We start from the raw sequence: 14,838 nt of genomic DNA, 5'->3' as shown, positions 1-14,838 counted from the left end.
TACAAAAGTCGTCAGTTTATTTTCAATACTGCAAAAGAACTCACTTCAGCAGCACCCTAGTGCAAAAGGAGGTGATGCTGAATTTGTGCAGGTAAAAAGAAAGTAAAAATAACCTTCACATTGTGAAAGCAAAAACAAAGTGATGAAATATATGGTTAACACGAAGCCAAGTTAACATAACCTGGAGTCTTAATGCCAACACATGAATTCATACCGATGGCAATTAGTAAGCTATCGCTCACAATGTAACAAGCATATGTATAGAGGGAATACCAAGCTTGAACAGTGGAAATGTGATGTGTACTCTAACACACCATGTCTGATATACAGCAGAATTTGGCTGCAAACTGGTAACGTTTATGAACATTCCAGATAAATTCCCAGGTAATGGCAGTTTAGGTTGTTACAACACAATATTGTGCTTCTTGTCACTCGAGACTATAAGGAAAAGTCAACTCTTGTGGACCAGCCCGAACCTGAAATGGGGTGTCTGTGGGAGGCGTGCATCATGTACCATAGGCATTGCACTGCTACATTTCCATTGCTGCTACAACAGTGCTATCCAAACACACATTTCTCCGAGTCCATCCTTTTCCAACTCCCTGAGGTCGAACCTATGTAACCCATACCCTTAATTTAGCCTCACTGACTTACGTTCGTATTTCCGTAAGGCCTGGTGCAAAAAAAGTTCAAAAGGTGTTTTTCCCTCCCTTTGCCGTATGGTTGTGGGAGACTTATATGTTGGTAGTAAAGTGAGCAAGTCGCATCCACTGGGAGCAAACGGTAGGTCATTACACCCCCTTTTCAACTCCATGTAGCCCCGCTTACATAACTTGGTGTGGCCCCCATTGCGGACAAGATGCTTGAGGCAAGGCTTCGGTGGTACGGCCATGTGATGCGAAGTGAAGAGTCATCAGTGGCCAAGACTGCCATGCGTATTGAGCCAGAGGGCCGCCGTCCACGCGGACGTCCGAAGAAGCGATGGATGGATCGAATAAAGGAAGACATAAAGACGGTCAACGCATCCCCTGAAGATGCCCTGGACCGAGCCAAATGGAGAAGACAAGGCCGAAAAGCAGACCCTGCGCCACAGCGGGAACAACGCTAGGAAGAAGTAGCCCCGCTTACATGAAGTACACTTCATCTGTCCATGTATCCTGGCCTCAACCCATCCATATGACTCATCCTGGAAAGGATACTGGCAATTCAATCGGCACTTGATTAGCATCCCTACTCGCCAAAACAATGTTCAACATACTGCATTTTATACTTCTTCATCGCATTAATGTTTTATTTTACTTCACCTATAATGCCCAGCTCAGATGAGTAATCATGGGATTAATCATCACAATGTCTATGCAGATAAATTATATTTTGCATTGCAAAAGGTCCGGTTTTCCATAATCTATTTTGGCTGTACCTGCAAAGGAATAAAATAAACATGTCACTGCTATCTAACGGTTACAAGACATGCTGGCTGGGACCGCTCTTTTGTAGAATTCATTATATATGCTCACGAATAATTTTCCTTAATTCCAAATGAATCAACATACTTTAAAAAAAACTGTCATCTTCATAGCCAATTGTTATTTCCAAGGAGCCAAAGGTCAGCATTAGTTCTCTATCAGCCACTTGGCCCGGCGTTATACAAAATTGCAGTACTGCCTTGCTGGTTTCACGTATCCCAGACCAATACAATATCCCACAGAGTCTGGCACCAACTAGAGCACAAAGCTTGCAGTGCACTGACATGCACAGTAGGTGGCGAATGTAGCTTCCTATTCAATGCATGGTTCAGAGCAGAAATTGAAGCCATCCAAGGTAGCAAAATTTCAGTCGTTCCGATTTATATGGGAAATAAAAGTGAATTATTCGACAACTAGCTAATTTCAGACTCTGTCTTCTCGACAGACCTATTCTTCACCCGAGGACGGCTGCTTGCGTTGTGGCTGAAACGTCGTGAGAATTACTTTGTTTTATTTTTATTATTTTATTATTTCCATTCTACGTGACTTTACCGAAAGAACCAAGAAGATTAAAGTGGTTATCACATAGTACATTTTAGTTGGCCACATAAAGAAAGTGGAAGCAGTGAAGTAATGCCACCCCAGGTGGAATATCTGGTCTGTGATCGTGGACTCATTGGGCTGTCACGCTCTGTCGTCCTCTTTGCTTGCTTTCTGCTTCTCCGATTTTATCTCTCTTCACTCTGTCTTTTGAGTTTAGTTTCCTCCATTTTTAGTCCTCGGAGGACATCAATACACCTCTTTGAGAGCAATGCGGCACACAGCGTTCATAGAATACAGCATGGTCGATTTGAATCGTATTATACGCATATTCCATTCTTTAGGAAAATTTAATTAAAACATTTGTTTTAAATGTACTTGAATGTATTCTTTGGGTCTTTCGGTAAAGTAATATAGATAGGTTTCTTTGAACCTTTTTACGTGACTTTACCGAAAGCTTTAAGTCAAGATTCGTACTTGAATGTTCATATCTAAAGGTTACAGTATTGATTAGGTTGTATAATTATTTAATTATTTGTTAAGCTTTGCCGGACCAGTGATTCACATATAAAGCCCGGCTGACGTTTTACTGTACCTCAACTGCCATTGTGACCCAGTTTCCTATGAATTTAACAATAGAGACCCATAAGTACACATTTAATAAGTTAAATAAAGTTTCTTTTCAAAATAAAAAGCACAAACTTTAACACCCTTTAATTAATGAACGGTGACTTTTAAGTCTTTAGTGTGCTGCCTATAAAACAACCGGTTGGCTCTTCAACAGTACACAGCGCTGAGTTAAACTCGCATAGTGCAGTGTCAAAAGGATAATCTCCACCTCCCCTATATCTCATCAGTCTAATACCAAGTGAGATCCCGTCTAAAAATGTAAGTGAATAGGAAAGCAGCGAATTCTTTCAATCCAAAGTCTGCCAGCAGCTGACCTGCATTGTACAGTACCGTAAAAATACGAATGTGTATGTTCGTACATTATATCCCTGGTCCACTTGCTAGACATAACGGATTCACAGTGCATGCCACCATAATGTTAAGCCATTACTATGTATGTGCCTAGATATAGCTCAGTTGGTAAACTTGAAATAACCATTTTTGACGAGAATAAAAATGGTTGTCCTCTGGAGATACTGATCCCCGACTCAGGAATGTGTCACTTCCACCAATTTCAATGCCAACAACAATGATGAGCAATGTCCAATGCTCGTTTGTGTATGGAATACTGACTTTCCCACTAGATGCTAAACATTGCTCCAGACTGCTTTCCACAATCTCAAACAGTCGACCGCAGTCAGTGGCACCGCTACCAAGTGTAGAGGCGGCGCAAATGCACCTCAGCGAGCGGTACCCACGGCCAACTTGACTACCGTGCTCACCACAATTGATTTATTCCATCCTCCTGTGCTACAATCTCCAGTGCCGACGGGCCAGAAAACAACAACTGCAGCTGCTTGTAAACTTGCAGTTATCAGTTAAAATTGAGCTGCCTCGAATAAATACAGTCGCCGACCACAACGGCGCTCTCTAGAGCTGCTCGTTGTGGACATCAGACTGGTGCGCCACGAGCAGGTGGCTGCTCATCATGTCCAGGGGGGCGGCCGTCAAAAGCGAGTTGAAGGAGGGCAGCTGGCTCGGGACTTGCGGCGTTGCCGCCTTGCCCGAAATGATCACCGGGAAATCGGAGACGCCCACGGGGAACTGGGGAGAGAGGACTGTCGACGAGGAGACGGTGGGTGGGAAGCTGCCCACGGGTAGAACGGCGAGGGCAGATAGCGGCGTCAGGTCGGCCGAGCTCTCCAGCGACGCGGGCGACGAGGACAGGCCCTGCCGCTCGGGAGGAGGCATCGGGATCGTTCCGGCGTGATTGACCTTGGGCTCGCAGGAATTGACGACGGTGAGGGGGATGACGGCGATCCCGCCCGAACCCTCGACGGGGCTGATGGAGTGCTGCGTGCCAGAGTCCGGCTGATAATACATGTTCTGCATCAGGGGCTCTCCCGGCATGTCGGGCAGGAGCTGCTGCGCACCCATGAACACGTGCTGGCCATAGGCGCCAGCCAGTTTCTCCGAACCGAAATCCACGACCTCGGACCAAGCGTCGGTGGGGCTGGCCACGACGCCGTGCACCTCGACGTCCGGTGGAGTGAAGTCCTTGAGGAGCTTGGGGGCGGCGTGCTCCCGATCGATCTGAACTCTCACTTCCTCCTTGTGCACTGTGCGAATGTGCTTCTTCAGGTTGCTGGGGTGTCGGCAGCGTTTGCCACATATCTGCGGTGGGGGGGAAAACACACGCCGAAGGAAGGCTGAGTTAAGTACCGATCGGGGACAACTCGGGCAGCTGCTGACATCGTTCTATTTGAGGCCATGCCTCATTTCTTCATTTATATTCGTATGTATGTACGTATGTCCAACTTATTTCGCACCGTATGCAGCCAACCTTGCTAATCAGAGGTATTCTGTCAAAACCTAGCATACAATACGAATAGAATGTATAATTTATGGCCATTTATCAATCCTTTCCATGCCGTGTCAGTCATATAACATTTTTTATATCATATTTCACCATGCTGGTAAATGTTGGTTGGTAAAGTGGAGGGCAGGCAGGTCTGATTCAGATATTAATCGCCACTGATGTGAGATATGGCTTGGAATCCAGGTCGTCGAGTTTATACAGCAGTGTACAAACCACTACACCAGTGGTCCAACAATATTAATATCCATTTAATTATAATGATTTTAGCAACTGCAGTTGTCCATGCATCAACACACTTATGGCACGAAAAATCTGAAGCTAACATTTGAATGATATGCAAACAAAACACGAAAAGGGGTTTACGTTGTAAATGCACTGCAAATGTTTCTGCGAAGGTACAACCCTCTATGTCGGTGGCACTCCAATTGAAAATCTAAGTTCTGAGCTGTTCTTTTAAAGTCTACTGGCAATGTTGCAAGAACAGGAAAATGCCTAATGTATCAGTAAACAGGGTACCAATGGATACAAAATCCTGGGTTGAATTCTCAATTGTAAAATATTCCTACAACCATGCCATGGTCAACAACACAATTCTCCCAACATGTAAAATATCCCGAACTTAAGGGCCAAGATTAGGAAGCTCATTCACACAGGAGCTGAGCTGCTGTTAACACCTGATGATGCCGGATGTAATCTCCCGCGAAATCTATATATGTAAAAGGGAAATTTGTGAATGTGTGTCTGTTCAAAATGTTTAGCATACTTCCCAACATGCAACAAACTTGACATTTGGCATGTGGGTAGTTTCCAGACTGTACACAATGCAAAAAGTATAAAAATAGACTTTTGTATTTTGGGGGAGGGGGGGGGCGCAATAATGGATATATTTTGCACGGCAAGTGAGCGGTGACGTCACATCTGGGATGTCACCCGCATGCGGCAGCGTTACGCAGTGTGCCTGCTGACGTCACCCCCCCCCACCCTCCGCGTAGGCCGTGTATTAATCCAAGACAGGAATCCAAGTCTCGGGCGAAGCCGGGTAGTAAAGCTAGTGTCTGATAAAACCGTCAATCTTTGGCTTTCTTTTCAACATTCCACCGGTTTGCTAATAAAAAAAATAAATTAGCATATTTGCCCACATGACAACTTGATATTTTTGTTGGCGGAGGGTACAGCTGAAAATTGGAATTATACCTACACAATCTAACAAAAAAGATGTGATTTATGAATCCTGAATTATTACACTGGAATTAAGGAGCTCATAAAGCAAGACTTAAATAATGCAGTTTGGTATAATTTTTAAACACACATATTTAAACTGTTTACAACTGCTGTTTCGACATATTAAGTGTTGACTCTCATCTTTGGCCTCTCACGATACATGAAGGCATCTCTGCGTTTGCCACCACTGCCTTCCATTGGATAAGAAAAGTTAGCGAAAATCAGCCAACCTGACACTGGTAGGGCAACTCTCCCGTGTGGGTCCACGTGTGTCTCTTTAGCTCTGACAAGCGTGAGTACGCCTGCAGGCAAAACTTGCATTGAAACTTCTTCACACCGCTGCAAAAACAAAAATGCAGCCCGTCAACACCATTTATCTCATGCACGAATTTGCATGCACCCATGTACAGTGTGACGGAGCAATGAGCATAAACATTGGAATGTAACGAGTAAAGAAATAATTGATCAATAAAAACAAGGATTACAAATGTAGTTTACAAAGAAAAAAAAAATACTTAAATTGAGTTAAGTAATACATATAGTGAGGACATCAGATGCCAGATGGGGCAAATGCATATACATTAATAACAGAAAGGAAGCTGATTGAGGGAAGGAGAAAGCGAAGCAGGCAGAAAATTATAAGATTTGTAGGAACACAACGGATGTAAGTGGCAGGAGAACATGAAGAGCGGAAGACATTGGTGGATTGGAATTTTGTTCATCAGTGCGTTCTTAGCAAACTAAGAAGGAAAATAATGATAAAACAATCATACTTAACTAGTTACGCATTAAATGGCACCATTTTTAGCGAGTTTCATTTCTGAGCCAAACCCTTAGTTCAGGTTAAGAATTTAAAACGGAGCACAGAGTAGCCTAAACTGAATCACACCACGACTAATAATTTTAAGAAAAACAATGCGCATTTAATGAGTGTCTAAATGCTTCCACGTCTGAAAGTGCTGTAGAAAACGTACATAAAATAACAATATCACAATGACAAAGTAAACATCGGTGAAGGATTGAGAAAACGCAGGAAAATGACACGTGAAAACCATGAGCACATCTCATAAGAGCCGGAAGTGCCTGTGAGTCCAAAGAACAACGTGGGTCACCGGAAAAAGTCCAGCGCACATAGGAGATGGAATTCAGTCCCAGTCAATCCAACATCCCGAGCACACGCCCCATCCCAAACGCGCAACTGAAACAAAAACCACATCGACACAACCCCCGCAGGTCCCCAGTACGCATTGTCCAGGCGGTGATCGTCGCGCACCTGCAGAAGATCTTGTGGCTCTTGTAGTGCTTGACCGCCTGGCCACAGAACTCGCACAGCTGGACGAGGGGAGGCTTGCCCCGCGCTGCCTCCATGTGCTTCATGCGCACGTGCTGCGTCAGGTCGTCTGCATACGTGCACACCCCCACCGCACCCCCCACGATCGGTCAAGACAATGTCAAAAACAATTTAACGGCTTTGCCTTCTTCCACTGACAGTTGTTATGGTGCCTCTTATGACTGCTATTATTAATTTTATTTTTTGCTTTCTTCCCATGTTTTATTAAAATTTTGCTGTCAACATCAAATTTTCAAATAAAGTTATCTATTCGGTAATCTCTCACTCCAGTGCAACCTTGTGCGTTAAGAGTTTGATGCGCAGAAGCAGATTTCACAGAACTTCTTCTGAGTACCCTTCAAATGGACTTTTTATCCACTTATCAGCGGGTGCACTCTCCCATATGCCTAACATCAACACCAGGTTATACTACTTCTAACGAACTACAACATTACTTAGCAGCAGATGCTCCAAAACATATTCAAGAAAAGGTTGGTGGATGACATGGAGTTGTAAAAACTCCAAAACCCACCGAGTTGCGAGGTGGCCAGGTAATGACAGAACAGCAAGGGGATTTGTGAACCTATGTTTGTGACCCTTGGAGTATTGTTTCCTTGTGCGTGTGTACTGTCTCAAAATACTGCAGTTTCCCCCCACATGCAAAAACTGAAGGAAAAGGAATTTGCCAAATATCTCAATGCAACCCTCCCCTGATTAAGCACCTTGATTTTGTGAGGCTGCCTTGAACTAAAAAATGACAAAGAAAATTGACACATCAAACTCTACAAGCAGCTTTTTATAAGCCAAGCAAATAACAGAATGCTTCGGATTGGTGGTGAATTGGTTAGCGCACTGTGTTATGAACCCAGTGACCCGATTTTGATTCCTGGAAAATGACTAACATCAGTGGCAAGAGATATCTGAACTTATGCTGGGCACCCCTCCATTAATATGCACTGACCAAAATGATGAAGTATGGTCAAACAACCCCCATGACCGACTTGGGGAGGCCTTCATCGGCTGTGGATTGGGCTGTTGAAATATAAATACGCGATAAACCAGTCTTATTAAATGCACGTTAGGGAAAAATGAACATCTCTCAATCCACCCACAGCTTACCCATTGAATATCATGCCCATAACATGTTTTTTGACACAATGCAGAGAGATTATGAAATTTATTTCTTCCAGCTTGGACACAATGTGCAAAGGTGTGTCATTGGCGGCCCTTACTCTTGACCTTGTAGGCCTTCTCGCAGAGGGAGCAGTGGTGCGGCCTGGCCTCCCCATGATACGCCACGTGGTCCCGTAGCTTCTCCAGGGACAGCAGCCACTTGCCGCACTGCTCACACTGGTACAGCTTGCGCTGCCTGTGCACCTTGCAATGCTGGCGCAGCATGCAACTGTCCCGTCGTGTGGTTACGAGGGCCCACCGGTGGGGAAAATAATGACAACTTTAATCTAAACTAATTCGTACGGCAGCAAAGCATTCATGAACAAACAAGCGATCCCTCGTATAGCCATTACGACTGTTGGGGTAAGTGCTCTCAGCAAGCATCTATTAAGGCCGGAACGCAAGAAAGGGTGGTGTGGCTAACTCCATGCCTTGCTGTCTTTTATCTCATCAGTGCCGATGTTTACCAAGAACAAGTCCAGGAACGGTTCTTATATTTGCCACTGATGTTAGCAATGGCTGGGAATCGAACTCGCATTGTTAGGTTTGTAGCAGAGTAAATTTCCCACTACCCCACCACTCCAGCCTCTGTATAGTCATTAACAATATAACAAAATAACACTTGCATAGCATTACTTGGAAAGACGTTATGAAAACAAGACTGCAGATATCAAAACACATGCGTGAAAGCCTCTAAAAAACAGGAGACTGTTTTACATATTTTTAGGTAGTGTATTAATGCAAGGCTTTCTTTAAAATCTGACCCCTCATTCACAAACGCACACACACATAGTGAGAGCTGTGAACTACAGTATGTTGGAGCATTCATCACCTGTAAATGAATTCTTTATCACACAGATCGCAGCTGAAAGGGGCAGCACCAGGCTGCACTTGATGGCAGTGCGGGGAGAGTTTCTTGCAACCCTCACACCTCTCCCTCTTCCACTTGCTGCCAAATTCTCCACTCGTGTACAACAGGGAGGGCTTCTCTTCATTCTCAATGTTGGAAAGCAAGAGGAGAAACACGTCACAGAACATTATTTAAAACTCAACTCAGACTAATACCCAAACGCAAATGTGTCAAATATACAGGTCACTCAATTAGAAAGCATGGGTTTACATACACTTGACCTGTAAAACACTTAATAGAGCGGGACCCTTATTATGTTTATATATGCAGCCCTTCGTTAATCCACTGCTAGATGAGGGCCTCCCCACGCCGTGAGGGATGTGAGGTTATTCGTGGTGTGGGTTGGTGAAAGCAGAGGCATAGATACAACAACGTTCTGCTGCACTGTCCATGTAGGCTCACAACAGCCTACAAAAACCTGCTTTATGCATAGCTGTTACTCATCTAAGCACTATCCAGGCATATTCACGCTTAGCCGCTAAGATATGATGAGATCTGGTGAATTTCTGGTGATTACCGTACTCTGGTCATTTTCCCCCCCAAGGCGATTTCTGCATTTGTTTACCTGGGAGTCCATAATGCCCGGTGAGCAGTCCTCTGCTTCGATCTTGGCGTGCTGCAGCTTGTTCTTCGAGCCCTTAGGCCTCCCGCGCTTCCTCGGAGTACAGGGTACTTGCGAGGCCTCACAAAGGGGGTCCGGAGACTCATCCGCGGGGACCCCACCTGTTACAATGCCCGTGCAATCTTCCTGAAGGGACGGGGAATGTGGGACGGCAGCTTGTGGCGTTGATTTGAAACGCTCCGGTGCTTTCCGTGCTCTTGGTATGACGGGGCACTCCGTTCTCTGGAGCTGTTTCCTGAGGTGAGCAACAACAGACGTGACTGCACTGAGAGGCGCTAGATTGAGCAGCTGTTTTGCCGGTTCAAGACCACATATTAAACTACGAAATTCATACGCGACATTTTAAGTATACTATGGCAAGCAACCATAGCATAACTAACATTTAGTTTTTTGCATATGTATACAACTGCATTTTCAAAGAGGTATATTTTAAATTACTCTAAAATATATACATTTACACTTCTACTTTAGAAAATATTAGGTTTCAAATAACATTCCTTGTATTTATAAAAGAAATCGATATATTTTGGGTTAAAAAAATCTGTTATTGTTTATAGCATCTCATAAACATAGTAACAGTGGTTGGCTTCATTCAGACCTGGGTCTCCCTCTTCGCTTGACCAATGGAGGCGAGGAAACGACGGACGAGCTCCTCAAAGACCTGCAGGCTTTCGTTACTGTGAGGGGCACAAGCGCCGTGGCCAAGGCCAGGGAACCGGGGCTTTCGGGTAGATTTACATCTACTCCCGTCTGCTCAACTCCACAGCCAAGTGCCACGGGACTTCCGCTCCTACCCCTGGCAGGGCATCCTACAAGACCCACTTTCTCTTTGCCGTTCTCTCTAGTAAGGCACAGAGATTCAAGGCTGCCACAAGACACACCGTCTAAAAGCCCTCGCTCGCCAGAGGCCGGGGACCCACTGCTCACGTCGTCCAGTGGCTCATAGTCATCGTCCGACACCACAGATCTCGGATTCAAGTGCGCGGCACGACCGGCTGGGCTCAAAGGCATATGGCTGCCCGCTTCTGCGCCCACGGCCACATGGCTCCAGGTGTTCCAGCCGTCACCCTTGACGCCGTTGGCGCCGGGCTCCAAAGTGCCATTGGCGGAGACCTCGCTGTCCCAGTCATAGCCCGAGGAGTCCGAGCCCAGGTCAAGGATCCCGACCACTTTGAGCTGCTTTGCGGCCGCCGAGAACTCCGCAATGTGATCCGCCGGCAGCTTGGCCGTGTAGAAGAACTCGAGCAGCTGGCTGAAGCAGTCGGGCGCGATAGACTTCAGCGCCACAGACTGCCGAGGACTGCGTCCCGTCAGCACCGAGCTGAAGTACTCGCTGCAGGCCGAAAGGACATTGCTGTGCGCCAGGAAGGTGCGCGCCGACACCGTCACAGTCACGTCGCAGAAGAGCCCAGATATTCGCTGCTCGTTCAGCTTCTGCAGAACCATTCGACTGTGGTGGAGGGGGAAGTCTGTGATCGGCAGGGGAACTCTGTCCATGGCCTCCTCCTGAGCACACGGGGCCAAAGAGATTGTCAGTATTTCCCCAAAAAATATAGACCACAGGGTTGGTACATGTACAACTTGATTGCACCTCCACTACTACATAGAGTGCTGTGGATGTCATATCGGAATGGTTTTGCTCTGAAGAAACCATGAATACAACTCGTGTTGTAAACCATATTTTTGCCACCAGAACATCATCACCCATCATCCACACTTCTACTAAAATTACCTACTTCACCACACCACTATAAAACAATCATCGAATCATCACATTTACATTGCCTTCATTGCCACCACCCCATCTCCATAACATCAACTCCATTATCACTGTTACCCCCAAAACCACCACACCCATCACCTCAACATAACCCCACCATCACACTCCCATTATCATCACTACCCTCATCACCCCCATCTCCATCACCCGCATCACCATCATCCACACTAGCGTCGACATTAAAGGACCACTCCTGTCAATATCAGCATATCAGCATGATTACCCCACCAACACCACCACCCTCCCATCATAACCCTCACACGACCGTCACCCCTAATTCAAGGATCACTGCCATCATCTGCATCATGTGAGCATCATTATAATCCCGCCAACACCATCACATCACACCCATCCTCGCCATCATCCACATCTTGCCGCAATACACTTTGGATTTCCATCATTATTACCCCAATCACCATTATTAGCGCCTGTTAATCACCATCACAATCATCAGCAACTACCATCACTTACTACCATCATCACGCCCATCGGAGGACCACAGCCATCAACCGCATCGCTATAATGCCACGGTCATCCCCATCACTTCTCTACCCCCATCAAAGACAAAGATCCCCTATGAAGCAGACGCTAACCGCTGCGCCACCGCTCCTCCTTTGCCCCCCTCCTTGTACCCCCCCCCTTGTAACCCCCACCTTGAACCCCCCCACCTTGTACCCACCCCCCCCACCTTATACCGCCCCCACCTTGTACCCCCCGCCCACCTTGAACCCCCCCCACCTTGTACCCCCCCCCCTTGAACCCCCCCCACCTTGTACCCCCCCCCTTGAACCCCCCCCACCTTGTACCCCCCCCACCTTGTACCCCCCGCCCACCTTGAACCCCCCCCACCTTGTACCCCCCCCCCTTGAACCCCCCCCACCTTGTACCCCCCCCACCTTGTACCCCCCCCCCCTTGAACCCCCCCCCACCTTGTACCCCCCCCACCTTGTACCCCCCCCCCTTGAACCCCCCCCACCTTGTACCCCCCCCCACCTTGTACCCCCCCCCCCCACCTTGTACCCCCCCCCCCCCCACCTTGTACCCCCCACCCCCTTGTAACCCCCACCTTTCAAATTAATTTCAACCCCCAACTTGAACCCCCCACCACTTGAAACCCCATCGAAACCCCCCATCTTGTACCCCCCCCTCCCCTCATCTTGTAGAATCCCCCCCACCTGGTACCCCCCCCCCCACCTTGTACCCCCCCCCCACCTTGTACCCCCCCCCCCCCCCACCTTGTACCCCCCCCCCCCCTTGTACCCCCCCCCCCCACCTTGTACAGTACCGTAGAGGGAGCCGGCGGCCTTCAATTTCCCCAACGCGAATGGTCACCGCGCGCGCCGCCACCATTGGCCCAAAGCGGCCCCACGTGAGCGACGTTCGTGAGAGTGGGGGGTGGGGCTGTGGGGGCACCGCCGGCCAATCACGAGGCGAGCGTCGCCGCCGCCGCGTTTGTCCGCGCTGGGAAATGCAAGGGGGGGGCGGGGCTTCGCGAGACGTAACCAGCGCGGGCGAGGGGTCACGGCAAAGCGAAAAGAATCGTAAACAATTAAGAGGTAAATGTGGGGGGGGGAGGGCTTTTTGTTGTTGTTGTTGTCAAATTCAGTAACAAACAAGCCACGCCACGCACCCGCCTCAATGTTTCAAGAGCCGCAGCAGTGTCCGTGAAGACGTCTAGAGACGGCGGTTCTTTTTTTTTAAAATGACGACGTCAAAACGACGCGGTCCTTCGAACGAAAGAGGAGCATGAGGGCCCCCCCCACCCCACTACGATGAGACGGATCGTAAGTCAGATTGACGGGGGGTAGGCAGGGGAAATCACGCAAGGGGGAGACAACAGAGAAGACGAACGGCGGCTGCGATGCTTCCTCGCGAAGATCGCCGCTCGCCTCGGCTCGCTGCTTCTGATTCACCTGCCCCGGGACGCGCGCTCGCCACGAAGAGGTCAACAATGCAGGGGGTGGGGGGTGGGGCTCTCGTGGGTGACGTCACGCTCCCCCCGCCGAGTGACGTCACGATCCCCCCGCCTTCCTCGCCTCCCCCCTCGCCTCGCCTCCCCCCTGGCCCCGCCTCCCTCCCCTTTCGCCCCGCCTCCCTCCCCCTCCCTCGCCACCGCCTCCCTCCCCCCTCGCCCCGCCTTCCTCCCCCTCGCCCCCGCCTCCCTCCTTCGCAGTGGCATGAAGCTGGCCCCGGATGGTTTTTTCAATGCGAATTCCGAAATATTTGGATGGAGGAGATGCAGCTAGAATCAATGAAAAAATTCTGAATTTTTTTTTTATTTTGCAAAATACAAAAAAAATCTTAGTATACACCCATTTGACAGATTTGCGCCATGCGGTTGTTAAAAAAAATGCCTAATCATATAAATCGCGTATTTATCACGGATCAACTTAGCAGACACGACATAAATCCACTTCGTGTAGGATAACTAACTTGGGAACATCACAAACCCAGGGCGACCTTGCAAAATACTTGGAGTTGTCAACTGATGCTCATCTGGTAAAATAAGATTTCCCACTACAGCTTCAGAGGCTTGGTGACACCCCGTGTGATCTAGCTGGGGCCAGCAAGTCGATATTAACCAATTTAAAGATATTGAACGTGACAATAAGATGCTGTTTTCACAATGTTATTGTCCTGCTTTCTTTATGTCACGTCACGAGACGCAATGTCTATCCGCTTCTCATAGCAAGTGCAATGCCCTCCCCACCACCACACATATTCTAGATTTGAAGCTTTCGTGACTGCAAGGATTCATACTCTCAGTTATTTCGGTAAAGTCACTTGATGCAGCAAATATGGCTGTGACGGTCCCACCTGATGACGGAGACTTGTGTTGCCTCCGAAACGTCGTGATTTTATTATTTTTATTAATTTTTATTTCATTTTTTTACCTACGTGACTTTACCGAAAGAACTGAGAGTATCACCACACACATGTTACATTTGTTCACAGAAGTAAACTCTCATTTGTCTGTGTGTGGCTTATTCATCGAGGGCCAGTGACTAATATCAGTGACAGGGTGAGCCCAAACATGTTGCCAAGTAAACCGATTCGTGTGCTTAAAAACACAGTAAAATAGATGACACATTCAACCGCTGGTCTATGTTAGGTGAGCAATAACATCGTTTAAAACCATCTTCTTAGGTTTTTTCGGTAAAGTCACGTAGGTAAAACATCAAAATGAATGAAAATAAAATAAAATCAAAAATCACGACGTTTCGGAGGCAACACAAGTCTCCGTCATCAGGTGGGACCGTCACAGCCAGATTAGCTGCATCAAGTGAGGCAATGATTCAAGATGTAAT

General features: G+C 47.4%; 2 protein-coding genes across 6 annotated transcripts in view; one reads left to right on the top strand and one right to left on the bottom strand.

The window, feature by feature from the left end:
• On the bottom strand, window positions 1–13,458 carry LOC144934148 (uncharacterized). 5 transcript variants are annotated; one of them, XM_078859632.1, is made up of 9 exons: window positions 13,444–13,458; window positions 12,816–12,991; window positions 10,349–11,256; window positions 9,694–9,985; window positions 9,051–9,214; window positions 8,278–8,447; window positions 6,989–7,115; window positions 5,946–6,054; window positions 1–4,289 (listed from the first exon to the last, which is right to left on the bottom strand). In XM_078859632.1, exons 3-9 carry the CDS (start codon window positions 11,245–11,247, stop codon window positions 3,546–3,548), a joined length of 2,505 nt encoding a protein of 834 aa, XP_078715758.1. In that variant the 5' UTR covers window positions 11,248–11,256; window positions 12,816–12,991; window positions 13,444–13,458; the 3' UTR covers window positions 1–3,545. The 5 variants fall into 5 exon arrangements, with proteins under 5 accessions (XP_078715758.1, XP_078715757.1, XP_078715759.1 ...); XM_078859631.1 differs by lacking the exon at window positions 13,444–13,458 and adding an exon at window positions 13,382–13,430; XM_078859633.1 differs by lacking the exon at window positions 13,444–13,458 and adding an exon at window positions 13,382–13,430 and having other exon boundaries at window positions 8,285–8,447; window positions 9,051–9,207.
• The window catches only part of CDHR2 (cadherin related family member 2), a 62,660-nt gene continuing 60,819 nt past the window's right edge, over window positions 12,998–14,838 (top strand). Inside the window, exon 1 of the mRNA XM_078859637.1 lies at window positions 12,998–13,474. Coding sequence (XP_078715763.1) covers window positions 13,392–13,474 — 83 coding nt within the window. The 5' untranslated portion in view covers window positions 12,998–13,391. The remainder of the gene's footprint in view (window positions 13,475–14,838) is intronic.

Source organism: Lampetra fluviatilis, chromosome 9, assembly GCF_964198595.1.
Source record: "Lampetra fluviatilis chromosome 9, kcLamFluv1.1, whole genome shotgun sequence".
NCBI classification, from domain to species: Eukaryota; Metazoa; Chordata; class Hyperoartia; order Petromyzontiformes; family Petromyzontidae; genus Lampetra; species Lampetra fluviatilis.
The sequence above is the reverse complement of the archived record's forward strand: the minus strand, read 5'-3'. Positions and strand labels throughout refer to the sequence as shown.